Genomic DNA, 17,331 nt, shown 5'->3' on the forward strand with positions numbered 1-17,331 from the left:
TGCTAAAAACAGACTGAAATCCCATAGGGCATAAGTGTCGGGCTGTGCAGGGCGATGCCCAGGGACCTGTCCAAAGGTGGTACCTACACTTCCCATGCCCGATCCTTCCCCTAGAGAGACAAGCTATCTTCTAGAATGCAATGAAGTTGCTAATCACATAGAGAATTCCACTCTCCCCACCCTGCCAAGCTGCACTGCTTTCAGCTCCCTCTGCAAGGGGAGAGGACACTTGCCCTAGGGTCCCTAAAATAATTTTATAGGCAGCTGGTTTCTCTCAGATGGGAGAAAGCCCTGCCTTGCATTCTGGTTGCCTCCGAGATAGCTGGACATTTACTGATAAAACAAGACCCTGTGCCTTGCGTGAAGAAGCAAATTTCACGTGCCCAGCAACTGCAGCTGTGTGACCTTTCTAGTCAGCTACTACAATACTGTGCATTTGGTTTGCCCCCAGGCCACTCAGTGAAAGCTCCCATTTACCCACAGCTCAAGCCACTGCTCAGCTGATACAGCCCCCTCTCCCCATGCTGTTGGCAGGGAGATAGAGGCGAGGCTGGGAATCGGACTCAGCTGTCAGGGTTACGGGTACTTTCTGGGAAGTCTTCTCATTGCGCCTGGGAGGGGAGATGGCTATTTTCATTCAGAAGGAAAATTCCTCTGCCAGAGAGGAACACATCTCCTTCTAGCTCCTGGGCTGCTCAGCTCGTGGAAACTTGCACCAACATGGGTACCCCAGCCATTCCTTTTGGGGAGCTGCCAGGGAGGGTTAAAGGAAACAGCAGGGTGCCAAGAGGCATTCAATATTTTAGTGGGTGGGTGGTGGTTCTTGAGAGATCACATTGCACCATAAATCCCAAGAGGAGGGAACACGCAGCAGGGAAGAGTCTGAACACATAAAAGCCCAGAGATGTATCGCATTGGTGGTTGTACTGATCGATTTGTTAGGCTCACACCCAGAGCAATGAGGGAATCCCTCCTCCTAGCTTCCCACGGGAACCCACCTGTACATCCTGGCACAGCCTCTTCAGAGGTGGTGACTTGCTGCATATCCCATCTGACACCACTTCCTCCCTTCCCAAGTGCTTGACCACAATGCAGTTTCTCAGAGGGGAGTCTCTGCAAAGGGAAAGGGGGAGTCATTAGCCTGCTCCCATACAGCCAGAGACCCGTTATACAGGCCGCTGTAGAGAGAACGAGGCTCTGAGGCCAACATGCTGATTGTATGCAATTAGTTCCTGCTGAAAACAATCATTCCACCAGTAACGGCATGTGTTGTTACCCAGGCCGGCTTGCTCCCACAGCTGCTGTCTCAAGGAGCTAACGGGCAGAGCAGGGAGGGCACGGAGTCATACTGGATTCACCTCGTGTCTGTCCCTCTAACTGAGCACCTGAGCTTCCAGCCTCAACATCTAACTGAAACCTAACCCAACAGCAAGGCTACTACAGCAAACGGCTCAGCATTCACTATGACTCCACTGCTGGTGAGAGACCTGCACCTCCATCACGTCTCCCACCACCACTCATCTCTCTTCCCCGGGTCATTGCCAGATCCCTGGACTGTATTTCCTAGCAGCTCAGGGAAGGAGCTTTCCCAGGCAACTGGAAAGGAAAAACTTCAGTCAATTGTCTGGGTTTTTGTTGTTTTTGTTTTGCTTTTTGCCAAACAAACAAACAAAAAAGAAAACAGTCAGAGGGCACCAGGTGAGATCAGCTTCCATCTATGGCTACTGAGCACATGTTACACATGAGACCAAATGGCCTGCACACCCGTAAGGTGCACAAGGTACAATATGAACATTTAGAAGAGCAGCTGAAGGTAAAGAGGTGTCTTTTCAGTGTCGTATAAGTATGGGGGGAGGCATAGCTCAGTGGTTGGAGCATTGGCCTGCTAAACCCAGGGTTGTGAGGTCAATCCTTGAGGCGGCCATTTAGGGATCTGGGGCAAAAATTGGGGATTGGTCCTGCTTTGAGCAGCAGGTTGGACTAGATGACCTCCTGAGGTCCCTTCCAACCCTGATATTCTATGATATCTGGGCACACATTAGGGCTCTCCAAGTGCTGGTCACTTTATTTCCAGACCCTGTGGATTAATCACTCTCCAAATGGGTATTAGTAGGCTTAGGCCTATACCAAAAAGATGTCTCCGCTGACCAAGATCCCCTCATCCCAAGAGAACAGGAACTTACTTGTCTTTACATTTCTGCAGGGCCTCGTCTGCGGTCTGCTTCAGGTTAATCAGCTTATCACCTCTATAAAAGGCATCTACAAAACAGTAAGTGAATCATTAAACTGGCTCACTAGCCAGGACAGCCTACAAATACTTGAAGGTCATTGGTATTAAAGAGGGGAATGAATGGTTCCGGGAGGATGACTGGAAGAGACTAAACGAAATGGGGAAGAGAATATTGGTGCAGGTGTCAGGAAAGGATGCCTGACAAGATCAATTGAACTATAGAAGACTCCTCCAAGGGAAGCGGTGAAATCCCCTCCTTGGGAGAGGTTCACATTTAGGCTGACCAAAACACCTGGAAATGTTCTGTAGGGAACAATCCTACATTGTCAGAATGCAGACTGCACGATCTAATAGGCCTTTCCCATTTCTCTGGTCGATTAATAATATAACCAGTGCTACAGAGAACATGGTTGGGCAAAAGGCAGGGGACGAATATGCAAATCTCACTGCACTCCAGTTCCCTCCCCACTCTGAACTCTAGGGCACAGATGTGGAGACCCGCATGAAAGACCCCCTAAGCTTATTTCTACCAGCTTAGGGTAAAACTTCCCCAAGGCACAAACTCTTTGCCCTTGGAGGGTACGCTGCCACCACCAAGTGATTTAACAAAGAATCAGGGAAAGGACCACTTGGAGTTCCTATTCCCCCAAAATATCCCCCCAAGCCCTTACACTCCTTTTCCTGGGGAAGCTTGAGAATAATATCCTAACCAATTGGTTACAAAGTGATCACAGACCCAAACCCCTGGGTCTTAGGACAATAGAGAAATCAGTCAGGCTCTTAAAAGAAACAGAACGTTATTAGAAAGAAAAAGGGTAAAAGAAGCACCTTTGTAAAATTAGAAGGGAAGCTAATCTCACAGGGCAATCAGATTTAAAACACAGAGGATTTCCCTCTGGGCAAAACTTTAAAGTTACAAAAAGAAAACCAGGAATACACCTTCCTCTCAGCACAGAGAAAATCACAAGCCAAAACAAAAGTAAACTAACGCATTTCCTTGCTATTACTTACTAATTCTAATGGAGTTGTATTGCTTGCTTTCTTGATCTCTCTCTGGCAAGCACACGGCACAGACAGACAAAAGCCTTTCCCCCCCACCCCTAGATTTGAAAGTATCTTGTCCCCTTATTGGTCCTTCTGGTCAGGTGCCAGCCAGGTAATCTGAGCTTCTTAACCCTTTACAGGTAAAAGGATATTGTGCCTGTGGCCAGGAGGGATTTTATAGTACTGTATACAGGAAGGTTGTTACCCTTCCCTTTATATTTATGACAGACTGACATCTTGCTTTACAAATTAAGATGTGTAGCAACACATTACTGAACTTATTCTAAATGCTACTGTTTCCTGGAGGGGTGGGAGGGCACCACATAAATGACGCATCTGGGAAACTGCATCAAGGAGCATCCAATTTATTTCAAAGAGAAAAGGTGACGCAAAGTTAGTTTTTGAAAATACACTTGCTATGAAGAGTTGGCAGCAACACAAGCCACTGAGCAAAGTGCACAGGCTGCTTTTAACTCTCTGCTGTTTATCAGGAAAGGGGAAACCGTTACTAAAGCATATTTGCCAGCAGAACATACCCCGGAACTGGCAATTCTATTCAGAAACAACCCCTTCCCCCACCCCATCTGAACAGAATTTCCCATTTGCAGGAATATATTTTCCCTGCATTAATAGTTAATCTAGTTTTAAAAATAAAGTATTTCCACAGCTAACGCTGTGGTTATGGACCTGCAAGGCGGAGGGGAGTATTTTACCTGCCGTAATGAGGAGAGAACAATTGGAATCAAGAATCCGTTCGCAAAGGGAGTCTGCTGAGAAACCTGCAAACTGACAAAAGAACACATTCAACTCAGCAGCAAAGGATGCTGAAATGCTGGGAATTACAGGATTCAAAAAGGCAACAGAGAGCCTACAAGCACTAATGGATACTGCCAGAGGGCCAGGAGGCGCACTGGGCTCCAGTGGGCCAGTCAAATACCTGAGGCTCCCTTTGGAGAAGGGCAAGGTGATGGCCCCTCCAGACTCCTACCACAATACAGCTCGCAGAGCAAAGCAAAGAGCTGCTCCACTTTTAAACTCAAGTCTTTTAGCGAGGGCAAGTGGGACAGGAAATGGCACCTTAATTTTAGCCGCCATCCATCTCGTAATCACTGCCCAGCTTAACAACTCTTCGCAGCCCTCTGTCACTCCGCCACAGGAAAACTATCTACATCCCAAGCACTGGCTCTGAATTTAGCATAATTCCCAGCAATTGCTCCTACCACAATGGAGTGAAGCGCTCCAATCCTGGCACAGGCAAGCATGGCAACAACCAGCTCAATAATCATTGGCATGTAGATAGAAACTCTGTCTCCTTTCTTTATTCCTGTGAAAAAGAAACAGAAGATATTTCCCATACCGGCAGGGATGGGACAGCTAAGAGTTCAGTGGCATGAGGCTAGCAGAGATCTGAGCCCTGCTGCTCCTAGAGAAAGCATAGGAAACAACCACTACAGGAGATGGGAAATAGGATACAAAACCACAAGCTAGCAGAATGTTAATCAACGTCACTGCCACATGCAAAGAAGCTCTCAGTTTAAAGCTCAGCTGACAGGAGCCACTGGGTTGAATGTTTAACCCTGTATGTATTAATGTGTTTAATATGGATGCAAGGCCCCCACTGAAGATTTCCAGTGACATTAGCTTGAAGAGTAATGACTGACTGGCATTGTCATCACGATGTATAAAGCCAAAGAACCAAAAGTGCTTTCAAAGTTTTATATTGAAATGGCAACAGTATGAATGCCAGCGATTTCCAAGCCATGTACATGCAAATGCACAAGTGTGTGTGCACACACTTTGCTTTTGTAATCACTTAAGTTCTTGGTAAGGCACCTGGAATGGTTACTGCAACAGGGTGCCTTTCTATGCAATGCCCCTTTAAAGAGATACCAATGTAACCAGCTTCCAGTGCTATCATCAAAACCTCTAGTAAGTTCCTAGCAAGGTGTCGGTTATAACCTAACTAAACACAGTAATGGATTTAATAACAAGAATCTCTAGCTCTTGTATAGTGCTTATCAGTAGCTCTCAAAGCACTTTTCAGAGGTCAGTATCTTTAGCCCCATTTTACAGATGTGGAAACGGGTGCACAGAATACAGGCCCGTGGCAAAGCTGGGAACCCAGGTCTCTCAGGTCCCAGTCTGGTGCCCTTGCCCTAGGCAATACCACCTCCCACATCAGAGCAGAATAAAGGTGAGCTAAGTCAGGTACCTTGTTCCCGGAGAACATTGGCAAATTGGCAGACCTTGTGCAACAACTCGCTGTATGAGATCTTCATGGAATCCCCGGGTTCATTCCCTTCCCTGCAGAAACAGAAATCAAGATTCATTCGGAGAGGGTTGCAAGGATAAGCAGTAGCTGTGTATCTTCAGTGCACCTCTCAGCACAGCCTATAGTCTCTAATGAGCTGCCCTTCTGAGCAGAAAGGGCCAAAGCCCACCCTTCTCACCTCAAGCCTAACTCGCAATAGCAGTAGGATTTAATCCAGAGTCACAGCCAAGCTGAAACCCAGCTCTGGGACAGGGCAGCATGAATGGAAGCAATCAGAATTCACTCAGCAGCACTGAATTTCCAGTCTCCAAGGGTGGGGAGGGTCACAAACAGTACAGATGGCAAGAGCCAAAGGCACCCCTGCCACATAGAAACGCATGCGGTGCATCCCATCATGAGCACACGCATTGGAGAACAAAGCCCAGATCTGTCGCGCTGCATCTTGCACATGCTCACCCCAGTGGGGCATGCACACGTGGACGCCTGGAAATCCAGGCCAGTGTCACCACTGGTGACTCGGCCACAGCCAGGACAGCTGCAAAATGAAAGAGCGGAGTAGGACAGGGAAGGCTCCCCTCTTTCCAGTTCCCTGCCTGCTGGGGTAATGCGGAGAAGCACCCAAAAACTTTTAAAAGGCTCGCCTACACCGCAGTGCCCTGTCTGTAGCCCCCACTGGGTCTGCACTGACTAACGTGAATGCTCCCTGCCACAGACAAGGCACACATTCAGAGGCTCAGAATGTGTCATGACTGGCACCAGACGTGGTGATGGGATGAAAGCCGAGAGCTGTCACTCAGAGAGAGGAGAAGTGCAAAATGCCGCATCCCAGGGAAGTGCTTGCTGCCATACTGGGCAGGGCAGCAAGACACCAAGGGATTTGTTTTTAATTTGATAACATGCTGCAGCCACCCAAGTGAAGTGCACGGGGCGCGGCTCATGGTTAGTCAAAGGGTTAACATGGGGGTTGCAAACAATACCAGCCAGCAGACTTCCCACCCCACTGACCGGAGTTAGCGCCAATGGAAAGGAATATACAACCTTGGTCCCTTCCAATGAGACAGCACTGAGCAGTTCTCTACCAGATCCTGCCAGCACACAAGCTTCAGTTATCTTTCCAGAATCGTGAGTCTCTGGCTCCTTCTCACCTGCATCCAGGATGGACCCTACATGGCTCTGGAGAGCACAACAAGTGCTGCCTTTGGGGAGAAGGCAGAACCATACCTGCATGCTGCCCCCTGCTCAGGGAAGCAGAGCCCTCCCTGGAACTCTCCCCTGACGGACACTGCTCAAACAACAATGCTTGCACGGTCGTGGTGCAGCAAAGAATATTCTAACTTGGGAGCAGAGACCCAGCAGTTTAAAGCATCTGAAAATCTACAGCCTACAAAGGTAGCAGCTGAGCCCTAGCTCAGCCTGCTCCCTGGACACCCATATCTAGACATGAAAGGACAGCTGTGCCTACAGAAGTGTGCGCATATGCATACATGCTGCCCAAGCACTACACCTATCTGCACACAGGTGTGCGACAGGCAACAGATCTTTCAATCAATGGCAACTGAAAATGGATTTCCGTCTTGATCACAGGTGCCAACATGGCCTCCGGCAAGAAGGAGAGAGTAAAATGAAGGGTGGGAAGTGAGCTAATCATTAGCACAGGAGGCTTGGGCCCTGTCAACACTAGAGGCAATTTTCAGACACTTCCCACCATTGCTAAGACCAGTTCAGCTCTGCCGCTACGAGCAACGCTGGGAACCCTTGTGTAGTCAGACCCACTTTGAGCGAGCTTAGGTGACAGGAGGTTTAACCGTGGCAAAAGATGGCAGCCCACTTGCATAGCGCTGTCATCATTGCCAACACAGGTAATTTGAATGTGGCCCTTGTGTAGACAGGATTTCAGGGTCAAGAGAGACTCGAGGAACTCTTCAGAGCTGGGGTAAAGCTGATGCAACTCAGCTGACTTGAAGGATTACACTGGCTTAGACCAGGTAAGAACCTGGCCCCAGAATTCCATTCTTGATTCTGCCAGGGAGTTTCTCAATGACTAAGTTGAATCCAGCCCTCTACTGAATGTGACTCTCTCAATGAGAACAGAGAAGGGGAGTTGCTCCTTCCACTTACACTCAAGCAACAGGGCATGACCTAGAGACAGCCCTCAGAAGAGCATTAGTAGAAACACGCAGCAGATGAATCCCACAGGGGGGCAAGTTGCACGAGGAGGGAACGTGTCCAGACCACTGGTGCAGCTGGGTGCTCTGACATATAGCACAGCATGGTCCAATGCCAGCAGAATTCTGTCCTGGCCAGCAGGGCAGGTTTGCTTTAGCCAAGGACACAGCGAGCAGCGTGTCTGCTCCCCTGCCCCAAGCTGTCTGGGGTAAAGTGTGCCACATGCTGCCTATCAGGGAGTATGTACAACAGTCACCCCACAAGGGGCTGGGAGGCTCAGCAAGCGAGTAAAGCCCTAGGATCCTCCCTCAATAGTTACTGAACTTCAGTGCTCACTGGGGTTGTTCCAGGATGGCTTGGCTTCCTGCCTCAAGTGTTACTCGGTTGCATTTAATTCCTGTGCCATTAACACATTATTACATCAGCAGCCCCCTACACGCTCCCTCCCTGGCAACAAACTCCAAAGAAGCCCATTTGTTTCAGGCGAGGGTGGTGTCTGCTGGGGTAAGATGAGCCGATCACTACACCATGATGCAGCAGCCAATGAGAACAGATTACACTTCCCACCCTGCACTCTGCAGAGGGTCAGAGCAGTGTGGAGACTGCAATCCTGGCAGGCAGCTACAGAGCCGGAACTGGGGGACAGATCCAGAGATGCCAAGGACAGGAGGGACCATTAGGATCACCTAACCTGACCTCTCCTGTACAACACAAACCAGAGACCTTCCCAACAATCATTCCTAGAGCAGATCTGTTAGAAAAACAGCCCATCTTCATTTAAAAATTGCCCACCATGGAGAATCCACAGCAACTCTTGTTCCAAGAGTTAATTACCCTCACTGTTAAAATTTTACAGCCTACTTCCAGTCTGAATTTGTCTAGCTTCAACTTCCAGACACTGGGTCGGGTTAGACCTTTCTCTGCTAGACTGAAGAGCCCTGTCATAAATATAAAGGGAAGGGTAAACACCTTTAAAATCCCTCCTGGCCAGAGGAAAAACACTTTCACCTGTAAAGGGTTAAGAAGCTAGGATAACCTCGCTGGCACCTGACCACAATGACCAATGAGGAGACAAGAGACTTTCAAAGCTGGAGTGGGGGAGAAACAAAGAGTCTGGGTCTGTCTGTCTGATGCTTTTGCCGGGGACAGAACAGGAATGGAGTCTTAGAACTTAGTAAATAATCTAGTTAGATATGCGTTAGATTCTGTTTGTTTAAATGGCTGAGAAAATAAGCTGTGCTGAATGGAATGGCTATTCCTGTCTTTGTGTCTTTTTGTAACTTAAGGTTTTGCCTAGAGGGATTCTCTACGTTTTGAATCTAATTACCCTGTAAGGTATTTACCATCCTGATTTTACAGAGGTGATTCTTTTTACTTTTTCTTCTATTAAAATTCTTCTTTTAAGAAACTCAATGCTTTTTCATTGTTCTTAAGATCCAAGGGTTTGGGTCTGTGGTCACCTATGCAAATTGGTGAGGATTTTTTTTATCAAACCTTCCCCAGGAAGGGGGGTGCAAGGTTTTGGTGAGGATTTTGGGGGGAAAGGTGTTTCCAAACGGGCTCTTTCCTAATAAAATAAAACTGGTTAGACGTTTGGTGGTGGCAGCGTGTCATGGAGTTCCTGGGTGATGCTCTGGAACTGCTCCCCATGAAGCCAGTCAGGACTCTGGGGAAGTCTCCTTTCTGTGAGCAGCCTGTCTTCAGGACACAAAGCTCATACATATTCCACCTTCCTGGGTCTGACCTCAGAGCATTCAGCATCCTCTGCCCCTCCGTGCGCTTCCCACAGCGAGTCCGCTCAGGCGGGTCTCCTGGGGAAGCCAGAGGGTCCTGCACCCCAACTTCGCAGACAGACGTGACTCTCAGCCAGCCAGTAAAACAGAGGTTTATTAGACGACAGGAACATGGTCTAACACAGAGCTTGTAGGTGCAGAGAACCGGACCCCTCAGCTGGGTCCATTTTGGGGCCAGTGAGCCAGACAACCACGTCTGCACTTCACTCCATGTCCCAGCCAGCCCCAAACTGAAACTCTCTCCAGCCCCTCCTCCTCTGGGCGTTGTCCCTTTCCCGGGCCAGGAGGTCACCTGATTCCTTTGTTCTCCAACCCTTTAGCTCTCACCTCGCAGGGGGGAAGGGCCAGGCCATCAGTTGCCAGGAAATAGGGTGTTGGCCATTCTCTGTGTCCAGACCCCTGCACACACCTGCCCTCTAGGGCTCTGCAATGATCATACACCCTTATCCCACCACCTAGATACTTAAGAACTGCATAGGGGAAACTGAGGCACCCCCACACTATTCAGAGGAACCATTAAGAACAGTCCCACTTCGTCACACAGCGAAAGTCCAAGGGCAAAAGGTAAAATAGTTTGTACCTTGGGGAAGTTTTAACCTAAGCTGGTAAAAGTAAGCTTAGGAGGTTTTCATGCAGGTCCCAACATCTGTACCCTAGAGTTCAGAGTGGGGAAGGAACCTTGATAAGCCCAGTATTAAATATTTGTTCCCCATGTAGGTACTTGCAGACTGTGATCAAGTCACTTGTTAACCTTCTCTTCGTTAAGCTAAACAGACTGAGCTCTGAATCTATCCTTATAAGATATGCTTTCTAATCCTTTACTCATTCTTGTGGCTCTTCTCTAAACCCTCTCCAATTTATCAACACCTTCTTGAAATGTGGACACTAGAATGGAACACAGGATTACAGCAGCAGTCACACAAGTGCCAAATAGAGGTAAAATAACTTCTCTGCTCCTGCTTGAGATTCCCCTGTTTAAGCAGCGAAGGATTGCATTAGCCCTTTTGGTCACAGCAGCGTTCAGCTATCATCCATCACAACCCCCAAATCATTTTGAGTTGCTGCTTAACAGAATAGAGCCCCCCATTGTCTAAGTATGAGCTACATTCTTTGTTCCTAGATGTACACATTTAGCCATATTAAAACACATACTGTTTGCTTGAGCCCAGCTTATCAAATGATCCAAATTGCTCTATCAGTGACAAGTTTACCACTCCCCCAATCTGTGTTTCACCTGCAAACTTTATCAGTGATAATTTTACGTTTACTTCCAGATCACTCATAAACATGTTAAATAGCAGAGGGCCAAAACCGATTCCTGCGGCAGCCCACTAGAAACACACCCATTCAATGATGATTCCCAATTTACAATTATATTTTGAGACCAATCACTTCATCAGCTTTTAATCCACGTTGTGTGTGCCAGGTTAATTTTATATCTTTATAATTTTCTTAATCAAAATGTCACATGGTACCAAGTCAAATGCCTTGTAGAAGTCTAAGTATTTTACTTCAACACTAGTACCTTTATCAACCTGTACTCTTATTTAAAAAAAAAAAAAAAAAAAAGAGAGATGCTTTCCAGGGTGAATTACCCTCACCTTTGCCTCTGAATACCTTGCCTCGCTGTACGTATTAGAGTCCCACTAGAACGCATCCCCCACACATAGCGACTGCATGGAATGTACAAGTTCCCTTTGCTGTGGGGCCTGTATGTCAAATTGTCACTCTTAATCCCACAGAAAATTCACCCAGTCCCCCAGGAGCAGCGCAGCTAGTGGCCACTGAGCACCGAGAAGCATTTTCCTGAGCACCGAGAAGTATTTTCCTAATGTGTGGATCACTCTGACTTCCCAAGACACAGCACTCGGCCTTGTAATTTTAAAGTTATTTATTTTCTTAATGAGCGCATGGTACAACAGGTGAAACACTGGGGGGTGAAGAATAAAGACTGGGCAGGATCAAAGCCTCAGCATGCACTTCTGCTTCTTTTGGGGTTTTGTTTTTTTTTAAATCCTTTGATAAGAATTAGCTTCATCTGCTCAGTGTTTAATAGGGTTTCACTTGCCTCGAGAATGAGAGCCTCAGGCCTTGTGATGGGTTTGAGGTGCAAAATTTAAACATCAAGAATACCTTCCCCATAACGTTAGGGCTCTTGGTTTGGTATGGGTCCATCTCTACACAAAAGGTTGCACAAATACAAACAGCGTTTTCTTTAAAACTATAAGTCAAGAACCAATTTTCAAAATTGTTACAAAGGAGTAACAAAAGCTCCTTGAAATACTTTACTAAATTAAATACAGCTATGAAATGCCATTTGGACTGGACACTTTTCCAATCCACAGCACAGTTTGAATCCTGGCATTTAACTGTTACTTCATAATTTTATGATACCACATGGATCACAGCATGAAGATTTAACACTTTCAAGCCCTTGAGAGTCATAGCTACGTAACACAGGGCTTCCGATCCCATGGTTAGGAATTCCCGTGCTGCATGTGCATATGTAACCCAATGGTGTGTGTTACAGGGCCCCTCTGTGCCTGATCCACAGAGGATACGAACCATTACAGCCCCTAGCTACAGAGGCACAGTTCTTTAGCTCAAGCTGTAACAGGTCAGGTCATGCTTTTAGCTCTGGAGGTCCCTGGTACAGTCTGGGTGTGTTGGCCAAGAGGGCAGTGCTCCCGTGCGCGCGCGCGCGCGCACACACACACACACACACACACACACACACAGAGTCTGCCTACAGAGCCCCTGCAGAATTCAGTTTCAATGACTGATTGACTCTACACTACAAAGTTAGTGACTGACCAAACTAAAGATACTCATGTCCCTGGAACACACACTGGAACACACACACAAAAGACTGCCCTGGGAGACGCTCAGGCAGCTGCCTCAGGGAGCACATCGGCTTTGAACTATGCTCTGAACTCAGGTTTCCAAAAAGGAAAATGATTTTGAGAGTCAAGGGCCTTCTAGTGAAGATCCCCATCTAGCAGCCCCCAGATACCCACCCCCAGGAACCATTAGCCAGAGCACATCAGCAGGTGTCAAATAACATATTGGTGCATTAGAAGGGAGACAAAGAAGTGGGTGCCAAACTCCATAGGGCTCTTACCTCCTTCTCAGCACACTATGTTTTAGGCGAGGAGGGAGCTGGCGAGCTCTCCAGAGCATGCCTGCAATGTGCTCCCTGCAGCTAACTCAATTCAGCAAGCCAGCCGCCAGGTTCTGAGCAGCTGTAGCACAGCAGCCACTCCCGGAAGTATGCCACAAGAGGAGTGAAGTAGAGGAGGAGTTAAAGGCTGAGGTATCAGTAAAGCAGTATGGGACCACTCTGGTGGATGAGCTGTGGCCAGCAGGGAGCAAGAGGTGCACAGGAATGGCGGCCATCCCAGGGAGAGGTGGGGAAAAGCCATCCCTTAGTGAGGGATCAAAGAAGGATCTATTATAAAAAGATGATCCGTAGAAGCCTGGGAGATCTCATTATGGGGCAGGGGCTGGTTTGATTAGCTGAGGTTTTTTAATCTGCTGCAGAGTCCTGGAGCTGGAAGAGCCAAGGACCTCTGTTATTTGACTCACGCAGCATCCCAGCCCCAGAGCCCCAGGTCTGATTGGTTTAACAGAGCTCTTGAATACAGCAAAGGGCAACGAAGGCCAGCAAAGCAGTTAGCATTCGACACCCATTCTCCCCTCAGCACAGGGCAAGCACAGAGCCCCTTCTCCACAGCCACCTCCACTGCAGCATTCTTCAGTCATGGAGTGCTGGCTTCGTCTGCACCAACTGGCGGGGTGACAAACGCGCTGGTGAGGCGTCTGGAGGGGTCCCCGGGATGTGAGGAAAGGTGGTGTGCGAAGAAGAGCATGGGGACTACTGCCTCACCTAGCATCGGCAGCTCACACCGGAGAGGGGAAGCCAGGAACCTGCCCCAAAATAAGTCACAGGAATAAAGGTCAACATCTCAGTGCACCTTAGGGCACGCCTTCATTGGCAACGTTAAAGCGGTAGTCGTGGCATACCACCCACCTCCCAGCGCTGGTGCACGGTCTACACTGGCATTTTACAGAGCTGAAACTTGCAGCGCTCAGGGGTGGTGGTGTTTTTTCACATCCCTGAGCGAGAAGGTTGCAGTGCTGTAAAGTGTCATTGTAGACAAGCCCTTAGATTACCTTGTAAGCTACTGTTTGCGTAACCTGCTTGATCAATGGTTAAAAAGACAGTCCCAGCCCAGTGTTTATACTCCACAAGCAGCCATGGCTTTTATCAGCAGGGATCAGGTCTGAGGGAGATGTCACAGATAAGCAGGTGTAAGGAGATAGGGGTTGCTCAGGCTGGGTGGGGGAAGGATGAGGAGTAACAAGATGAAGCTGAGCAAAGGAACAGGTTCCTGCCAGGTTTCTGCCAGGCTTTTGGGACAGTCAGTCTCCCATGGGAGGTGCAGCAGCCCCCGAGGCATAGCCATGTTTGGGGGCCCAGACAGAGCCCAGCAGGAAGCCAACGTAAGGGTAGAGCAGCCAGACTGAGCCTTTGAAAGCATCTCCCCCATCTCCCTTTGGCCAACAGTCCCAGGGGGAAGGCACACACCAGCTAGAGCAACCTACTTATCATTGTAGGCCACAAAGTGTTACCTGGGCTGCAGGCAGAGAACCACAGTGCCCCCCACCTAACCCTCCCCACAAACCCCTATGCCCAGCGCTCTCCAGCCACAGACCACTCCACAGAGTGGGGCCAAGTGCGGAGAGCCAGGCGTGGGGCCAGGGACCCTGACCCCGGACCCCTCCGTGCAGGGCTGTGCAGCAGCCAGCATCCCGCTGCAACCCTGGACCCTGCTGCGTGGGGCTGGGTGGCAGCCCAGACCCTGAGCCCGCAAGGTGGGCCCCGGCAGCAGCCAGCAGCCCGGGTCCTGGAGCCCGCTGCGAGGAGCCAGGACCCGGAGCCCCCGTGGCCTTTAGCACACAGCTGAGTTGAGCTGGGCCACAGCTGTGTGCTAATTGGGCTGCATGAGGCCCGCGGGTTGAGAACCGCTGAGCTAGAGGCAGAGGCCCAGCCAGTGCCAGCTCTGTGGCCTTCTGCCTGCTCCCCACCCTACATGAGGGAGGCCCATATGTGAACTCCTAGGGAGACACCATTACATTGGTGGCTGGGGACAAGGGAGGAAGCGATTTCAGGAGGGTGTGGAGAAGGAAGGGCGAGCTCCCATGGGAGGAAGGACCCTTTGGAAGGGGTGTTCTCTAGCTACCAGGGAATGAGGGAGAGGGAAGTCCTGTTCCCAGGTTGTGTGACAAGGTTGGATATACACACAGTTTGTGTGGATGGAGTTACAAATCCAATGGGCCAACAGCTGAAAATAAATTTTGCCTGAATGCTCTGGGCAGTCACGAAGGCTGTTATTCTGGCCAGCTGGTAAACAAAGCTAGGGTGGAAAATGACAAGTTAGCCTCAAAGCCATGAGGTTTAGACACTGCCGCTAAATTGAAATCTAGCCCCTCTGCCAACCGTGGGGTTTTACAATACAGGAAGATACGATTTGTAGCACGTTTTTCACTCCCTTGCACTGGGTGACAGCACAAGAAAGTGACCAATTCTGCAGGGAAACCGTCACTCTGATCATATACCCAATGCTGTCAAATGCTCAGCATGAAGTAGCTGGGAAATCTGAGACAAACTCTCCTATGGGGGTGGGGGGGGGGAACCTTTTCTGACTGTACTGACAGCGTCCCTTTAGCTGGCTAGAAGAGCTCCCTAAGGCACGAGAGAAGGAAAACGCAACCCAGTTATAAATGCAAGAGGGAAGTACACAGCCTTTGGACAGGAAATGCTGAAAGAGGCCTGAGGTACACAACTGCACAACAGAAAGCTCACATGGGAAGCCAGAAAGCCAGCTCCTGGCCTGAGGCATGACTCAACAGCGCAGACACGGAAACCTTCAGGAAGGTTTGGTTGGCATCACAGAAATTTTATAATCAAGTCAAAATTTGGTAACTGGAAAACGCTCCGTAGCCTAGGGACCAAGCCAGTGCCCGGACCTGGGGGTGTTCAGGTGGTCATTCCTCCGCTCTCTCAGTAGCCCTTCCCCTGAACACAGGCACAAGCAGAGGGGAGAAGCTGGAATCAACCGCCAATCTGCTGGAGACCAGGTTGTAGCCCTTGTGATATACCCCTAACCAGTCTATAATGCTCTGAGGGATAGTATCCAACCCAGGGGGATCAGAAAGGCTTTTATCAACCCCCTATACAGAGCTACAATTTAATTACTTGAAATACCAAATGAAGCTGCTTGAGACATGATTTCCCCAGCCAAGATGGACGAGAGATGCAGGAGCAGCCAATGTAACAGTAATGCCAGAGTCTGGGAAAGACTTGTCTCTCTAATGGGCCCACATTCCTAATCATAACCTAAGAAGATGGGCTGAAACATTCAGCTAAAATCCTCTGCAAAATGCATTAATAGGGATCATTTAAGATTATGATGATATGAACAACCAATAGATAAAGGGAGAAGGTTATATTCCCTGGCAAGCGCAACAGAGAAACACTGGCCTATTGTTCAGTATTGATGCAGAAAAGACAGACTTTTCTGTGGGTGGAGTGAGTCCTAAAAAATGGTCCCACAGAAAATGGGGATTAGCACAAAACATTAAGCCTGGATGGAAGCCCTAGAGGCCATACAAAGAGTAACCAGAAACAGATCAGATTGAACTGGGTGTTTAATACATGTCATGGGAGACAGCCTCTCCGTTTGACGCAGAAGCTCTCTCATAGACTGCACAGAGGAATGGAACTTACTGTAGCCGATTACTGTCTGCTACACTCAAGGACAGGTCTCAAATTAGTTAGGGACAAGATCTAATACGAGCCCTCTCCTAATGGGGAGATTCTCCCCCTTCCTCATCTACTAATGCTGAGGTTCCACATCTCCTGCCTCTCCCCAACCCAATATACACACCAGTTATTTAAGCAGACTCCTGAGGTGCTCTGGCTTTCTACAGTGACAAATGAAGGGAGTACTTTTCATTCAGAGTCTTGCCAAAAGGCCTGTTTCTGCCCACTCCCAGCAGTCAGCCTGACATCTTCTTTCCTCGTGATAACGAACACAGAGGTTTCTGTTTGGGGGGAGCAGAAGTTGATTTGAACATCACAATTTGTAGGGAGGTTTGGCACGGAAGTAGTTTCTAGAAGTTTTGACTAATTTGGCAACGCTTTTCCTGTTGGAACGTTAGTGCAAGCAGAGCAGCAGAACGCACCGCAGCCAGGCTCAGCCTGGACTACACACAGAAAGACACTGCTTTACCTGCACTGGCTCTGAACCCCCTTCAAGTCCAGGCAATCCCCTTGTGTGGGCGCTCAAACCAGCGGAAGCTTTCCACACAAGGGAGTCGCATGGATTTCACCAAGTAGAGTCAGGCACGCTCTACACATAGACTTGCAGCTGTTTAACTAAAAGTCAATCTAAAACATTGTGTTAGTTAAACAGGGCAGGTTTGTGCGCACACCAGGCCTCAGAAGCCAGTTTACTTCCATCGGTGCAGTCTCACCGCTCAGATCAGGCCTAGGAGACTACTTCCAAAACGAAGTGGTTGCACAAGAATTGCCTGTGTAGGCGGCGGCGGCCTTGGCACAGCCAGCACAGCATTGAGAAACGATCTCCTGAGGCACCCAAGCGTTCAGCCCCCTGGGTTGGGAGGGGACTGCCTCTGGCAGCAGGATGTTTTCTGCAAGGGACCCTCAGCTTTGGATATGACTGTCCCCTCTGGTCCAGAACACTCCTTGTATAGCACCTGGAAGAGCTGCAAGGCCCATCAATCCCCTGGAACGTGGGGCT

The 17,331-nt window shown here is 48.9% G+C and overlaps 1 protein-coding gene across 2 annotated transcripts in view; it reads right to left on the reverse strand.

Annotated features, from left to right (window-relative positions):
* Positions 1–17,331, reverse strand: part of ACSS2 (acyl-CoA synthetase short chain family member 2) — a 72,800-nt gene that overhangs the window by 23,705 nt on the left and 31,764 nt on the right. For both annotated transcript variants that reach the window (XM_074970345.1, XM_074970343.1), the window contains exons 3-7: positions 5,487–5,578; positions 4,495–4,598; positions 3,988–4,060; positions 2,184–2,259; positions 999–1,113 (exon numbers count right to left, since the gene is read on the reverse strand). In XM_074970345.1, coding sequence (XP_074826446.1) covers positions 999–1,113; positions 2,184–2,259; positions 3,988–4,060; positions 4,495–4,598; positions 5,487–5,578 — 460 coding nt within the window. The remainder of the gene's footprint in view (positions 1–998; positions 1,114–2,183; positions 2,260–3,987; positions 4,061–4,494; positions 4,599–5,486; positions 5,579–17,331) is intronic.

Source organism: Natator depressus, chromosome 13 (genome assembly GCF_965152275.1).
Source record: "Natator depressus isolate rNatDep1 chromosome 13, rNatDep2.hap1, whole genome shotgun sequence".
Classification (NCBI taxonomy): domain Eukaryota; kingdom Metazoa; phylum Chordata; order Testudines; family Cheloniidae; genus Natator; species Natator depressus.